Here is a 16749-nt window from a genome sequence, read left to right on the forward strand (position 1 = left end):
GATAGCCCACGCAGTGCAAGTGTTATTATTTTAAACGTCTATGAAATTATGACGTACTTATAACTAGGGATGTACCGACTAGTCGCCGACTAGTCGGGAAAGCCGACTATCCGGCCACATTTGTAGTCGGCGATTAGTCGGCGACTAGTCGGCAAAAATAGCCGATTAGTCGGCACTGTATTAGTGAAAGAAAAACAGAAAAAAAGAAACCAACAGTCAATATTTACCATAAGTTTTATGTCTATTTTACCAAAATACGTATTCAGGGTGTGAAAACTTTTGTTCATATAAATGACCGTTTGATCGTTATTGTATGGTGGTGGGCTGGTGTTTTCCTCTACAGGTCGATCTCAACTGATTCTCGTGTAATTTTATGGCCAAGTTCTATACTGAAAGGATTTTATTATAATTCAGTTTTTGTTTTTTTTAATGGTGGAGCCATGGGGAACTATTAATGTTATTGCAAAATTTAGAGACTTATAAACAGGGCACGTTACTCGTAAAGACGCTGACTACAGGGGATAGGTTCTTAACTGGCGACTACGTACGGGAAATAGAGCCTTGGAAATACCTCCTAGAAGTTGTACCTACTGACGGTCTGCTCAGGATCGCAAAATAAAATAAAGACAGAAATTGAACGAGGATTCTTGAGTGATAGGTCTTTGAACCCGTAGAGAACACCTTTTAGCCAAGCTAATATATGAATAGCGCAACCAAAAGAACAAAACTATTGTTTTTCACCTGAACTTATACGAAACTAATGATCTGGCCGACTAGCCGACTAGTCGGCCGACTAATCGGCCATCCGAGCGCCGATTAGTCGGCTAGTCGGCCAAATCAATAGTCGGTACATCACTACTTATAACACTTTCACTGCGTGGGCTATCAAAATCGCTGCAGACATTTCTTGGTCTAACTCTATAGGGTTTTTTTTATTATTATTTTAATTATCTACGTACATATTTATCTATATATACGTTTCCGTCAGTCTTCTTTCATTCATCTTCTTTACTTTATAAATGAATAGGATCAGTTATAAGATTCAAGTACCTTTTGGAAGATGCCAAGGAGTCTGGTGGTTGTATTGCCTGCTGCTGTCATCGCTTCTCTCGTGCGACCCACGGAGGGAAGTTTTGTGGTCACCACGCGATGTGCTCCGATTGTACCCAACGTGTATACGTTGGATTCGCCTAGAAACAAAGAAACAAGGATTAGGTACGCCTAATATTCCAATACGCTATCTCTTAAGAACCTTTGTCATTATCAAATTCAAAAAACGTCAACGTTAGACAATTTTGTAGAGAAACGTGATCTTTACAAATGTCTGATTAACAGGTGCTTATGCTTAGGTGTTTTACAGTCCGATAGCGACTGCAGCGTTGACGCGGGTGATGTCACTGTCAAACTCCCAGATAAAATCAGCGACGGACTGACCGTCATAATCGCGACCGTAATGCGAGAACGACATCAACGCAATTTAGCAAGGAACCTGACAGTGAGATGTCACTGGGCTGTCTCATATGGGAGATATCTCATATCCTCTTGTCGCAAGGCCGCAGCAGTAATGCTGTTGCAGTCGCCATATGAACGTCACCTTTAAAACAATACCTTAAACATTGGGAGTTAACTAAAATATTGTAAAAAGGATTACATTGATCATGATCCCATTTTTGCTATGAAATTGAGGTCATTAATGGAAACCTAAGGCATATCACCGTGGTGAAGATGCATTGGAGGGAATTCTATGAACAAATTAAAGGGAAAAGACAACAAACTGAATCCCCTACATGTACGTAAATCGTAGTTGAGTCACAATTAATATGCGATATAAAGGATGCTCATTAAACAATAACACCAGTTCACAAAGTGGTTCAAAATAGTATGGTCCTATTAGCATAACCATTTATTTGGTGGCAATAAATAATAGGTGCCTTTTAAATTTGCTCCATACGTTTAACACTGTCCTTAAGGATAATCCTGTTAATCCTATATTTTATTAGTTTTGTGTATATAACTATGACAATGGAAGTTGCAGTGTTTTTTGTTTGCATGGCAATAATTGCGCAAATTAATGCTGCACCAACACCAGAGTCAGGGTAAGTCTTGAATTTATTAAATGTACCTACTTAGGATGTTTTTTTTATATGTAATAAGGACATGTTGGGTAAGAAAAAAAAATATTTTGCTCGGGGCGAGAGAAACAGTATCGGCACCCTAAGGTGGTTCGCTTTCCATACAAGTTGAAAGTAGACAAATGCGCACATATTTATGTAGTAATAGCACAGGGCGGACACGCCATACATCGAAAATCATTTGCGTTTATATGTGTGCACGGCACGTCTGTACACGCGTCATTGTGTGAGTAAGTGGCTTAGGGCTGACTCGTGCGGCGCGCGGGGAAGGCGAAGCCGAGGCTTGCCGAGGCCGGCCGAAGGACACGACGAGCGGCCCGCTGCGTTGCATAATTCGACCGAAATACGTAAAAAAACAAAATATATGTTTATGTTTTATTTCCATCCATTCCAATTGTTGAATTGGCTTTGTCAGTTTATAGTCCTGCACGTACTTGGACTTTCAACACGCCATTATTAAATGTACCTTATTGTTTTGATGACTATTGATTATTTTATATAACATAAATATTAATTCTTAAATTCTTAAAATTAAATTAAAAATCAAACGCGAATGTCCCGCGACCAACAAGTTCTTTTTTGTGAAAAGAGTGTTAAACTAAAAATAAAACATTTACGAGGAATATCTGTGAAGAAGGTCTAGTTACCTTAGGTACTTTAAATATTAAATGTTGGCTTAACATTCACAAATTCAACGAACGGGTTTTAATTCATATGATATTATTATTTTTACGCAAAAGTATAGCCTTATTTACTGATACACATTTCGTCTCTTTGGAAAACTATATTATTATTCAATTCTACAATAAGTAGGTAAGTACCCGTGCATCGCACAATACACCGGCATTTTGAACGTTGCGTCATCGCGTCGCGGCGTCGCTAGCCGAACTGAGCGTATGTCAGGAGTCCGTCAGAACTCAGTCGCGGGGCGAGGTAATCCGAGTCGGGGCGGGGCGGTGCGTGTCCGTTCTGTATGATAATACTATTACTTATTCTGTGGTAATAGTGTGTAATTACTTAATATAACGCAATTGGTTTTTGTATGGAAAGCGAACCACCTTAAGAGTGTTTATCTTGCCCCAGTATTTCTCTTAACCCACCAAACATTACAACATTTCTAAGGAGAAATGTTGGTAGGTATTCGTAAAAGTAGCGTTATTGATCAAATTAGTTTAGTTTATGCTACTTTATGATCGCAAAAGCAAATTAAAGGGTTGATTAATTAGGTACCTACTAACCTATATACTTTCAAAACAGTGTACTAAATTTCATCTGACAATCATAATTATATCGATTTTAAAGTCAAAGAAAGTTATCAAGACAATTTTGAATTTGCGAGTTGCGAGAGAGGTTGGTACCTAATGAAACGTTACATCATAGAATTGTATCGTATTAGTGATTTAATGTAAGTTTTATATCATTTTTTAGATCCATCGCTCACCAAAACAACGAATTCGATCTACCGCCTATGGCTCGTGGAGGATTTACTATGAACGTAACAGTATCAGTCTCTACAAGTGCAAGCACAAGTAATCAATTGTAAGTTTTTATCAGGATTCACTTATACTGATATTTGAAAATTTTAAAATTTACAATAAATTTAAGAAATGGTTTTATTACATTAGGGGCCCGATTCGGATTATGAAATAGACATCTTTTAGACATCACCAAGATACGATAACGATATGTTTAAGATCTAACCTGTCAAATTTTACATTTGCGCGATTCTGGAGATACTCTTGAACGATTTCCACAGGATATGACTTAGAGACCTAATTCACATCTAAAAGATATCTTATTCTATCTAACGTAATAGTGACATTAGTTGCCCGAATTGCGCTGCAAAAGAGAACTAGTTGATATCTAAACTATAACGTATCTAGAATGGATCTAGAACGTGTCATCTCTTGTGAATATCTTGAAGTTCGAATACAGCATTAGGTCCGGAATACCTACTTGCATTCGGCATCATCCTAATTCAACTTATATCTGGGTACCTAATATCCATTAGTTACCTATATGAATATCTGTTACAATACTTATGTTAATTATTATAGGAAAGTGAAAATGCTGCCGAAAGCGGAGGACGATAGCGAGTCTATACCCGATTATTGCATGAGCAACAACATCGAAGGCAAGCATATCTGCGTTATGCCGAACCAGGAATGGACCAACAGATCGGCGGAACCTAGTAAGTAAAATATTATTGCAAACCATTTTAATTCTACGCTTCTTTATTTAATAGGGATCATCTCCGTATGAGACACCAAAAGAGTAAAGTGATGTTACGTTAACTGCAATGACCTTTGAATCTTTTATCTACACACATATCATAAATCCTATGATCCGTTAAAAAAACACAAATTACGGCCTGCCTAAAACAAACTATTTTGTTAGAACAATGTTCTTATCTGTGAAAATTTTATTATTGCGTTACAATAAAGTCATATCGATTTAATAATTACATTCAAATTTTTAACACCATTGAAAAATAAAGGAATTTGATTTGACCTTATTTCCAGTATCAGTGGAGATGACGGTTTATTCGAAATTAAATGTCAATAGCAAACAGTATGATCAGATGCTGCAATAGCGGTCGTAACATGCGGTTTCTGAACAAATTATAGAGATCTTATAATATGTGTGTAGAATCTACACTGTAGATAAAGCAGTGTATGTAACTGCACATACCTACCTAAAACACTAATGTGATTCTATTATGAAACTCACTTCGTTCGTTTCGTAAACTCACACTAATGTTTTAAAACCCATCATTTCATTAGTGTAGCAATCACATAAACAACTATTATTTGTAGGTTTCTCATAAAATTACAAACGGGAAGTATGGTAAAATATTTATAAGAAATTCGTTTGTTTTCAGAAGAGATCATCGATCACGTTATAGCCATCAGGGCCGGACGCATAGATAATAGTCTCATGCTAACAGTGGAACTAAATGGAAACCATCATGACGCCGCCTTAATCGACCTGGCAGACTTTGATAAGCTCAAGCATTTTTCGATTGGAGGCATTGAGGTGATAAAAAAGTTGGAATTTGAATTTAAACACGAATATCAATAGTAATTTAAGCACGTATGAAATTAATTAATGCTCAAAAATTGGAAAGAAATGACAAACTGTATGTAACTCTTTTTAACAACCGGGCTAGCACAGGAATGGCGCGACAGTACGAGTATCTCGCCCGCGAGATAAACTACCGGTCCGTCTTTAATTAATCATCATCATCATCTCAGCCATAAGACGTCCACTGCTGAACATAGGCCTCCCCCTTTTTAGGGGGGTGAATGCCATAATCGCCACGCTTGGCAGGCGGGTTGGCGATCGCAGTCGAGTACACCGATTTTGAAGGACGCTGCTGCCCGTCCTCCGGTGGTCTTGGACGTGGTTTAAGGACATACCCGGGTCCTGGACGTAGTTTAAGGACATACCCGGGTCCAATAATTTAATTATTACAGTAAGAAATAGGAGAGACCCTCCTGCGCTAGGTCTACATCAGAGCAGGGTTACGGTAGAGATTGCCACCGTGACAGATCCGTCTGTCGTAATCTTAAGTCATAAGGCTGAAACGTTATAGTAAAACTGTCATTAAGTGGCTACTGTATTGTTTTGAAAAATATGATTTATTAATTCATTTGCCTAGTATTATGTTCCTAGTAAATTTTATGTAAGTACCTAATAAGTATACTCTTGTAGACATTATATACAGATATTACAGATTCATAGGTAAAGCGATGGGTCAAATTGGTACAAATTCTAATTACATATAGTGTTGAAAAAACTTAATGACAAAGTTGGGAATATATTCAGATTTAAAATAATATCATTTTTGAAGCTGTATAGGTACCTGTGGATTGCTATGTTTACTTACTATTATAACTACTCTAATGTTGTTCTATATAGCCTTATGGATTACCAATTTTAGTAAGTACTACCAAATGGCCTAAATGCACTAATATAAAGTTGTTCTATATAGCCGTTTGGTTTAACTTATAAAGAGACGTGTCTGTATCGATGTAGAAATACAGTTATCCTAGTATTGTCTTGTATATAAATAGAATAGATTAAGGAATAATGGTATTAAATCCTAGTCAAATTAATTTATTTTATAGGAAGATAATGTAAATACTGTGATTATTTATTCTAGTATAAGTATAGTAAAGTAAGTAAACCTGTCGACAATTTCAAGTAAATTAAACGAAAAGGAAACATGATGATTCTTTATTTATTTCTAACGTTATAAAGATGTGTTATGTTATTACTTATTACGCAACAATGATTCAATAAACGAGAATACTAAGTGAACCTGTTTTACTGAAGAAATAATGTTCATCCCACGTGACGTGACAACTTACATCCGCAACAAGTATGTCTCTAATTAATTAATTATTAATCGTAGTTATATTACTTGCTGTGTTACTTATTTGACTAATAAATAAATATTACAAGATTTGACATTAGGTACTTATAAATGACAAAGGTATCTACTACTACTAATTTTATGTTGTTCAAGAAATAATATACGATGTATTTATTACTACAAAGTCAAATTATGAATAACAGATAGAAACGTAACAACATAATTTTTAAGAAAAAAAAACCGACTTCTATGGGGCCCGGTGAAAGATTATGGTAGATGGTGCACTATGTAGAAAAGGAGGTAAAACGAGTACTTTCTAGTAGCATTTCGTTTCCGTAAGGGTCGTAGTTCTAGCCTAACCTAACCCACTTCTCTGATAGCAGTTCGGTTCTGTGAGGATCGCAGTTCGAACCTAATCAAACCCACTTTTCTAGTAGCATTTCGTTTCTGTAAGACTCGCAGTTCTAACCAAACCTAACCCACTTTTGTTCGGTTCTGTGAGGATCGCAGTTCAAACCTAACCTAACCCACTTAACGGCGCATGCGGTGCGGTGTACGGGAGTTTGAGCGGGAGGGGTTTGGCATCATCATACCCACATTTTATGGTAGGTAATCATAGTGGTTTATTTAGTTTAGGTATCATAGTGGTTTTCCGGGTCAAGGTCCGGGTCTCTGAGTCAGAGTCCGGGTCCGAGTCCCGGTCCGAGTCCGGATCCGAGTCCGGGTCCGAGTCCGGGTCCGAGTCCGGATCCGAGTCCGGATCCGAGTCCGGGTCCGAGTCCGGGTCCGAGTCCGAGTCCGGGTCCGAACCGGATCCGGGTATGAGTCCGGGTCCCAGTCCAAGTCAAAACCGAAATTCGAAATCACCAAACATGTACTATGCGTCGTTGAAGAGTTCTGTTCTGATCATCATCAGCAGTTCCACTTCATCAAATGCGACAGTTTTTAATGTAAATGCTTGATTTTATGATGAAAATACAAAAAATTCTATACGTATGCCTTTAAGATTTGAGGAGTTCCCTCGATTCCTTATGGATCCCAACATCAGAACTCGAGCTTGACAGAAATGTGGCTTAAAAACTAAACTTGCTTAACAAACATAACGAAGAGGACAAATCGCCAAACGTGAACTATGCGTCGTTGAAGAGTTCCGTTCTGATCATCATCAGCAGTTCCACTTCATCAAATGCGACAGTTTTTAATGAAAATGCTTGATTTTCTGATGAAAATACAAAAATCTCTATACGCATGCCTTTAAAATTTGAGGAGTTCCCTCGATTTCTCATGGATCCCATCATCAGAACTCGAGCTTGACAGAAATGTGGCTTAAAAACTAAACTTGCTTAACAAACATAACGAAGAGGACAAATCGCCAAACGTGAACTATGCGTCGTTGAAGAGTTCTCTTCTGATCATCATCAGCAGTTCCACTTCATCAAATGCGACAGTTTTTAATGTAAATGCTTGATTTTATGATGAAAATACAAAAAATTCTATACGTATGCCTTTAAGATTTGAGGAGTTCCCTCGATTCCTTATGGATCCCATCATCAGAACTCGAGCTTGACAGAAATGTGGCTTAAAAACTAAACTTGCTTAACAAACATAACGAAGAGGACAAATCGCCAAACGTGAACTATGCGTCGTTGAAGAGTTCCGTTCTGATCATCATCAGCAGTTCCACTTCATCAAATGCGAGAGTTTTTAATGAAAATGCTTGATTTTCTGATGTAAATACAAAAATCTCTATACGCATGCCTTTAAGATTTGAAGAGTTCCCTCGATTCCTCATGGATCCCATCATCAGAACTCGAGCTTGACAAAAATGTGGCTTAAAAACTTAACTTGCTTAACAAACATAACGAAGAGGACAAATCGCCAAACGTGAACTATGCGTCGTTGAAGAGTTCCATTCTGATCATCATCAGCAGTTCCACTTCATCATATGTCACTTTTTTGGATGTATATGCTTGATTTGTTGATAAAAACCCAAAAATCACTATATGTATGCCTTTAAGATTTGAGGAGTTCCCTCGATTCCTCATGGATCCCATCATCAGAACTGGGTTTTGACAAAAACGGGACCAATCTGTATGCATATACATTCAATCAAAAAAAGAATTTTCAAAATCGGTCCAGTAATGACGGAGATATGGAGTAACAAACATAAAAAATAAAAAAAATAAAAAAAATAAAAATAAAAAAAAACATACAACCGAATTGATAACCTCCTCCTTTGGGATTTGGAAGTCGGTTAAAAACAAACAAATTACTTATGTTATAGTTTATTACGAATAAATGCGATGATTCTGATTCTGACAATGATTCTGATTATAAATTAACTTAAACCTATTAAAGAGGATTTCTATACAAAAGTTTTGCAGATTTATGGCGTAGGTTCCTATACCTGTTTGCTAAATAATTTTCTGCTAATATACTTATATTGATAGAATGATCATTATTTTAGTTACGAGTACCTAATTTTTTTTGATAAATACGAATACGCTGCCGTCAATCAATGACGATTCTCTTGTATGAAAGTCTTCTTTATTTATTACTTTTATTAGACTGCTTTTACAATTTAAAAGTAGGTACCTATAACTGTTCGTATGCAATGAACATACCTACCTACTTAAATACGCCTTTTTATTGAGAATTGTAATGTCTAAATATAAATTGATCGGTTCCACATTTAGGAGAAGTATTGGTGTGTGTCGGAATGTAACCCACACCACGCATTGGTACCACAAAACACAGCACACATTGAAAAACGTTTACGGTACCGTCTCGCCGTCCGCTCCATTTCGTACATCTCACTCACAAGCATAGCCTTTCATACAGAGAACACGTCTAATCCATTCATCTTACTCCCACACGACTAGTTATTAACATATAAACTGACGGATTCGAAGTCGTCAGAGAGAATACCCAGATCAAGTAAATTACTATAATTTAAACCTTACAAGAGAGGTGAATAGCGCGCAGCTGTGTTTCGTCATAACGAAATCAACTTGGTTTTTCACAACGAAGGCTGCGATGTAGTTAGTATAGTAAGATTTAGTTATCATGGTCAGGTAAAGAGAGGTGCGCGTGTCTACACGCGAAGTTGGTCAGAGCATTTTATACAAGGAATATAACTACAAAGCATTTTTAAGGTCAATACAGTGGAGTGATAAGTGATAGTGTACAAAACTCGTAGTACGAGCAAGCGGGTATGTGAGATGACGCGATAACTGTTAACAGCGGTGTGTTCATGTATTGTTTATTTTCAATATTACGTCATCGTGTTAATGAAAACCATCTTTGGAATTTTAAGCACTGTACCGTTCTTTGATTTATTGTCGTGTCTTGAAATCAGTTCGGTTCGCAGTTTAGTGTTAACAAGTGTCTGAAGATGTTGAAAGCATGCTGGGATTGTTGGACAGGGTATGGAATAAAATTTGAATAAATTAGGCTTTATCTTTATTAAAAAAAAAACTATCTATGCCCCCGACATCGTTCGTACAGGATTTTAATTTACTGAAATTTTAACGTACCTAATATAATCATTACAATAATCTTAATGTAAAATCTTGTAAGTAGGTACTTTTCTATTGTCAAAATCTTTTTTATCTAAGTGCACCATTAGGCCAAGCACATGATTGGCGCGACAGTATCTCGCCGCGAGATAGACTAGGTGCCCGTCTTTTTCTAACTGTATAAATTAAAGAGGGATAAGAGATGAAAGGCTCTTATTTTTAAATGAGTACATTGATTTAAACGATATGTAATACAAAAACCCGGTCAATAACCCGTCCATTAAAAGTTAGTACCTACCAAGATGTGAATATTTCGTCGACCTTATCTCATTTTTTATTATTTTACCTTATCAAATTTATTTTAATACCTACGGTACAAACCATACCACACCATGTATGATAGAAATAGATGGACAGGTAGACGGAAGTAGCCAAAACGGAAGTTTTCAGATAAACCTGACAGCCTGACTGGCCTAAGTATATATATAGGCACCGTAGACACCGTAATTTTCTTAATAGGTAGGTAATATCAATATGTATATACCTATATAAAATCTTAATTCATACTGTTATTTTATATAAACCCGTAAAATACATATCATTATGTCGTGTAAAAAAGTACTACGAACTCAAACTTTTTAAAGATGCTTTTCTCGTAGGTACAAAAATTTCCAGACGTGACCCAAATGTCAATGTCAACGACGCGTCAGTGTAATCGTAGTTTTTTTCAAGGCTATTATTATTTCGTACGACAAATGAATAATAATGTATGAAAGTGAATCATATTTTATCAAGACAGCGTTTATCCTCAATTGATAGTAAATGCTGTTACCTTTACAACGTTGGACACGGTTAATAAGTGACACTTGAATCAATATCTCTGATAGGTTAGCTCGGCTTTTCGTAAGTTGTGATTTGTGAAGTGTCCGACCGAGATATTTTAAAATAATCTGTTGTATAATATAGGAGACTAAAGTTAGTTATTATTGATTTAGAAGCGGTGTGGAAAATGGGCGTGGTGATGGCGTCTATGGCAATGGCACTCAGTTGAATGGCGGCAGCGAGAGCGTTCCCCTGCGGCCGGCGCGATCGACAGAAAGAAACATGTTTGTGATACCGCGGGCGCTGAGCAACGGAGATTCCTTGGAGGTCTCTTGCACTATCAATGATCCTAACAGGTACCTATGCATAATTTTTAGCTGGTCATAGTTAATTTACTTTAGTGGAAATGTCTACCCCTTTATTCATAAGACTTAGCAAACCTCTGTTAAATTTCGTCCCTTTTATCAAACACATATGTCAAAATTATGGATAAAAAACCGGACAAGTGCGAGTCGGACTCGCCCACCGAGGGTTCCGTACTTTTTAGTATATGTTGTTATAGTGGCAACAGAAATATATAATCTGTGAAAATTTCAATTGTCTAGCTATCACGGTTCGTGACATACAGCCTGGTGACAGGACGGACGGACAGCGGAGTCTTAGTAATAGGGTCCCGTTTTACCCTTAGGGTATGGAATGGAACCCTAAAAATTTACGATTATCACATAGGGCTTAGTTAGACTTGACAAGCATTAACAAATAACTCAAATAACCTCTACAAAATTTTTGTATCTCTTATTTTGGATTTCAACATATTCAATTATTTATTGTAAAGGATAAAAATTTAGAAAAAGATGTTGTTTCTGATTGAAAAGGTTATTTTTTTATTATCTTATTTCCAGATTCACTGCTAATTTGTTGACGGGATCACAAAGGCCAGACAATAATAATATTGCCTGTCAAATAGACAGTGATTTCCAGAGAAATGAAATAGCTGTCAGAGTGATAGAAAATGGTCAGCAAGCCATACCAGAATCTGATCAGGTCAAAGGCCAAGCCAATGGTATGATGTCAGGTATTTATGTTTTAATTTTATTATTAATGCCGCCTAATACCAATGGACAAAGTGGTATGTCTACTGTTTATAATGATGATTTAGCAAAACTGGCACAAATATGATAAAATAAAGGAATGATCTCTAATAACACATAATCTTTATTATAAACATTTAGATTACAACGAAAGGAATGATTAATTGTGTAAGTTTCAGTTTGTTTATAAGTAGTTTTTTTTTTTGTAGCATTAGAAAGAAGGTAAGGAATCTTGACATGTCTTTTAATGGAAAAACGCTTTTTATAAATCAGTAACTATTACTTATGAAAGCAGTAGAATATAAATAATCATATTAGATTCATAAGTATCACATATTTGCCGTGACTTATTTTTTAAACATGTTTTTCAATAAAAAGACAAATCACGATTGTTTACCTCATTTCAAATGCTAAAAAAACGAACTATAGGTCACACTTCAAAGTCACTGTATGGAATTATATTGCATCAAATATATTTTTTAAGACCATTTCTTCATACACTATCTTATCAAGTAAAAAGTATGTGTTCAATTTTTCTAACTTTTATCATGTAAAAAGTATGTGTTAAGTACACAATTTTTCTAACTATTGCTGACTGATGTTACTGTTATGTTATGACCTAAAACAACAATAATACAACATAGGTATTATTTCACTAGACTTATATCAACCGGGATATGAACCATGATTACCCATTCAATTTAATTGTTTTGTTACAGGTTCCTCAGATGTCTTATTAGAATTCAAATTTGAAGGAGGCTACGGAAGAACTACTTTGGAAATGTATATAAATAGATCATTTTTAGATGTCCTTGAATTGAAACATGATGTTGAAAAAATTACATTTTTGGAGATGTTAGGAGATGTGAAGGTTACCGGACTAAATTTTAAATTTGCTTAATAATCTTGTACATAATATTTATGTATAAATATTTTTATTAGATAATAAATATTTAATCATCAACAATTCACTATTTCACGATTTTGAACCCATTTTAAATAGTTATCAATACTTTTTGTATACATATTTTTTGTTTAAACACTTCACAATAGTAAGATTATAATTATAATGCTTAAAGGTTGTGTCAAAATCGATAACTGGTATTATTTGTTGCACATTCTGAACTATTTGTTGTAATATTGATCCCATGGATGCTTGTTGTAATTAGTGATGACGCAATTGGTATTAATGTATGTGAAATTACTTATTTATATTCAAGTACAATAATTTAATACATAGTTATAATCACGACTGTATTAATTAGGGTGATTATTTATTAAATGTCTTTATTTGATTTTGCTTTATCTCTTAAGTATTATTCATACATTTGTATTACATTCTTACATAATAAATTTATTTATTTAAACTTTATTGCACGATATAAAATTGTACGAATGGCGAACTTAATACCTCAATGCATTCTCTACCAGTCAACCATAAAAGTCCATAAAAGAAATTAATTAAACCTCATGCAGGCCTTTTTTGACACCGAGTTGAATTCATAAACATTACGATCTTAACGCCACAGAAATATAAGAAGATGTCAACGGTCAACGTAATTTAGTCTTCCGCGCTCATGAGGTTAATTAATTTGGCCCACTGTTCCGCATGTATTAACAGCTCTTAACTGAGCATATGTGAACCTTATGTCTTTGTAATACGGTATACAAATAGTCAGTCAACAGTGTGGACGGATAGTATTAACCGACTCGTGCTATCTTGACCCTTGAGTAACAGACGTCACACCCATATGCAAAGCCAGTTCTGGATGGAGCATCGTAGTTCGTGTTTCTGATAAGATCTGCTGTTGTCTATTATCAACCAGGATATTTATGGTGTACTTGTTTATATGTTGTGCATCTGATGTTGTATTTTTAAACACATATATAATTTTATGCAGTAATACATATATGTAGTTCGTTTTTTTAGCAGAAAAGACTACGCGATCTTGAAGTGTCTTTTAATTGAAAAACGCTTTTAAAAATCAGTAACTATTACTTATAAAAGCAAAAGAATGTAAATAATCGTATATGATTCATAATATTACATATTTGTCGTGACTTATTTTTCAAAAGTAAGTATTTTTCTATAAAAAGACACATCAAGATTTTACCTTTTTTCTAATGCTAAAAAAACGAACTATAGACTTGTATTATTATGTACTGCTAAATGTAATTGTGTATATTCATAATAACCTGACAGTTGGGTAAGTGTTAAGTGTGTTAACACTTTCAGTGCCCATTTCCAATACAAAACGAACACACCTGGCGTGTTCTTGGCAGTAAATGTGTTAATAAACTTGTCATGCGATAGTGCCGTTGCGGAGCATTTCCCTCTTCATCTGTACAGCTACGAGTATGATAACTTAAGCTATATAATTTTACTTCAGACAAAACGAGTGATTTCTATTTTGCCCCACCACGCAATAGTTTACCGCATCGCGTAATAAATTATAAGTTTTCCAATGACAAAACTGGGGCACTGGAGGCCTTGGTCACTTTTTAGGGTTCCGTACCCAAAAGGTAAAACGGGACCCTATTACTAAGACTTCGCTGTCCGTCCGCCCGTCTGTCACCAGGCTGTATCTCACCGTGATAGCTAGACAGTTGAAATTTTCACAGGTGATGTATTTCTGTTGCCGCTATAACAACAAATACTAAAAACAGAATAAAATAAAGATTTAAATGGGGCTCCCATACAACAAACGTGATTTTTGACCGAAGTTAAGTAACGTCGGGCGTGGTCAGTACTTGGATGGGTGACCGTTTTTTTGGCATTTTTTTCCGTTTTTTTTTTCATTATGGAACGGAACCCTTCGTGCGCGAGTCCGACTCGCACTTGCCCGGTTTTTCTTAGTATATGACATTTATTTCAGTTTTCCAATTACACTTACGGTCATTATGCTTGCATGATATAAATTAGTTAGGTATTATGTTATTCATATAATCCCACCGTTGTAAACGCTATCAGGATATAAATGTGCAATTATTTTTTTTTAACAAACAATACACTATGATATAAGTTGATTAGGTGTAAAATACACCTATCCATGTAAACAACTTACATAATATTGAAAGCTCTTGTCGGACCGATGGCGAAAAAAAAAAAACTTAATAACACTGTCCTTTAACTGTAAACTTAAATAACTCTATGCAATAAATAATAACTAATTTGCAAGACCGAAGTGATCCCATAAGTTTTCCGTGAACAAAGTTTTGTACGGAACACTAATAACAGAAACAGAATGTTTGTAATTGTAGAAAAGTTAAAATGTAAAACGATAGTCTTATATAATTCGGTATGTTCTATGTATTTATATAAGCATTCACACTAATTTATGCATTGTCACTAATTTATGTACTTATGTGTTTAATACTGTGCCTTATACACTGTAAGGGCCACTTGCACCATTCAGTAACCCGGGGTTAACCGGTTAAACCTGGAGTTACCAAGGTTACCAGTACAATTTGATACTGGGTTAACGGTTTAACCGCTTAACCCCGGGTTAGTGGGATGGTGCAAGTGGCGCTCAGTAGTGTTAGTATTATATAAAGATTAAGCTGTAACTGTAGTTGTTTGTACTAGCAATAAATACTAGTGTTTAAAGCAGTTTACACTTTAAGCCTAGCCTTCAGTAAACAGATAAAATACGTTACATTTCAATGCGTCAACTCATAAGTCTCATAACTCCCATGTCTGTAACGTTAACTCGTTTACAAATCCAAATAAAGGATGTTTAAAATAGATTGTCAGTTTCCAACAGTTACACCCTCAACTTTTAAAGTTTACGTGTGACATCACATAACATGATAACTAGAACGCGTTATACATATAGGTATATTTATTATTACGAGTACTTCAGTTACTTTAAAGGTTCCGTCACACAGGCGCGTTTTCCGGGCGATGCGTGAGCGTTTTATAGGTAATATTACGGCGCGCCCCGCTCACGCCCCTCCCGGAAAACCCGCCTGTGTGACGAAGCCTTAACCGAAGCTTTCATGTATTGTATAGGTATTAAATATTGTGACACGCATTTAGATTTTCATTTCAAGTATTACTTCAACTGGTTGAAATAACATTTGAAAAGTGGTAACCATTATTGTTATTTATTTTTGGTGTTTCATTTAGGAAGCTTCAACGCGTATTCAGTTTTAGCAGTTTATGTATTCGTATGTAGAATATTATTTTTGCATCACAACGATATTTGTAAATAAATATTTATCATATATATACAAACGTGTTTAATTGAAACTCAAGCCGTTACCCCACTGCAGCGCACGACTACCGTTAAACCCGTTCGATTCGAACATTTTTAGTGTTCCGTACAAAACTTTGTTTACGGAACACTTATGGGATCACTTCGGTCTTGCAAATCAGTTAAATACGTTTTTCTCAGAGACCGTTTGACATAGATACCTAAAATTTGGAACAGTTATAGCAATTACCACCACTCATATTGTGAATAAGTCAAAACTGCTTATTTCTTATTAAAGGGGGAAATTTAGGGGGTTGAGAGCAAGGACCGGAAAACCCCTCTTTACGCTTAATCCTATCAATTCGGTAACCCAATCGATGCGGTTACCGTATCATTCGGTAACCCTATCATACTGTTACCTGATTGTAACGGTAACCTTATTGAAACGGTAACCCTATCTTTGTTAAGGGTTTTTAACAGGTTTTCATTCAGTTAAGGTAACCTTTATTATCGGTTGCTTATTGGTTTGCTACATTTAATAGTACATTATTGTCGAGGCTCGGAAGTAGCTACTTGCGGGCTGAGGATTAGTTTTAAACGGACGACCTTGGG

At 35.7% G+C, this 16749-nt stretch overlaps 4 protein-coding genes across 7 annotated transcripts in view; 3 read left to right on the forward strand and 1 right to left on the reverse strand.

Annotated features, from left to right (window-relative positions):
- Positions 1 to 16749, forward strand: part of LOC134664396 (odorant receptor 2a-like) — a 188491-nt gene that overhangs the window by 119853 nt on the left and 51889 nt on the right. The gene's annotated exons all lie outside the window — the stretch shown is intronic.
- LOC134664386 (uncharacterized) overlaps positions 1 to 16749 on the reverse strand; it is a 50674-nt gene that overhangs the window by 15078 nt on the left and 18847 nt on the right. For all 3 annotated transcript variants that reach the window (XM_063520976.1, XM_063520975.1, XM_063520974.1), the window contains one exon: positions 1051 to 1190. In XM_063520976.1, coding sequence (XP_063377046.1) covers positions 1051 to 1190 — 140 coding nt within the window. The remainder of the gene's footprint in view (positions 1 to 1050; positions 1191 to 16749) is intronic.
- Positions 1945 to 5375, forward strand: LOC134664408 (uncharacterized). The gene is made up of 4 exons (XM_063521034.1): positions 1945 to 2096; positions 3561 to 3671; positions 4190 to 4323; positions 5014 to 5375. The coding sequence occupies exons 1-4, from the start codon at positions 2017 to 2019 to the stop codon at positions 5211 to 5213; spliced, it is 525 nt and encodes a 174-aa protein (XP_063377104.1). The 5' UTR covers positions 1945 to 2016; the 3' UTR covers positions 5214 to 5375.
- LOC134664405 (uncharacterized) lies at positions 9416 to 13313 on the forward strand. Of its 2 annotated transcripts, none has more exons than XM_063521031.1 (4): positions 9416 to 9936; positions 11024 to 11206; positions 11753 to 11913; positions 12661 to 13313. In XM_063521031.1, the coding sequence occupies exons 1-4, from the start codon at positions 9905 to 9907 to the stop codon at positions 12840 to 12842; spliced, it is 558 nt and encodes a 185-aa protein (XP_063377101.1). In that variant the 5' UTR covers positions 9416 to 9904; the 3' UTR covers positions 12843 to 13313. The 2 variants fall into 2 exon arrangements, with proteins under 2 accessions (XP_063377101.1, XP_063377100.1); XM_063521030.1 differs by having other exon boundaries at positions 9419 to 9936; positions 11753 to 11925.

Source organism: Cydia fagiglandana, chromosome 5, assembly GCF_963556715.1.
Source record: "Cydia fagiglandana chromosome 5, ilCydFagi1.1, whole genome shotgun sequence".
NCBI lineage: Eukaryota > Metazoa > Arthropoda > Insecta > Lepidoptera > Tortricidae > Cydia > Cydia fagiglandana.

Bases quoted from the DNA above. Each gene is read 5' to 3' on its own strand.
- LOC134664408 (XM_063521034.1), top strand. From the start codon at position 2,017: ATGACAATGGAAGTTGCAGTGTTTTTTGTTTGCATGGCAATAATTGCG. The intron at 2,097-3,560 runs GTAAGTCTTGAA...ATCATTTTTTAG, and splicing joins GCACCAACACCAGAGTCAGG to ATCCATCGCTCACCAAAACA. The intron at 3,672-4,189 runs GTAAGTTTTTAT...TAATTATTATAG, and splicing joins GCAAGCACAAGTAATCAATT to GAAAGTGAAAATGCTGCCGA.
- LOC134664405 (XM_063521030.1), top strand. From the start codon at position 9,905: ATGTTGAAAGCATGCTGGGATTGTTGGACAGG. The intron at 11,207-11,752 runs GTACCTATGCAT...TCTTATTTCCAG, and splicing joins ACTATCAATGATCCTAACAG to ATTCACTGCTAATTTGTTGA. The intron at 11,926-12,660 runs GTATTTATGTTT...GTTTTGTTACAG, and splicing joins AGCCAATGGTATGATGTCAG to GTTCCTCAGATGTCTTATTA.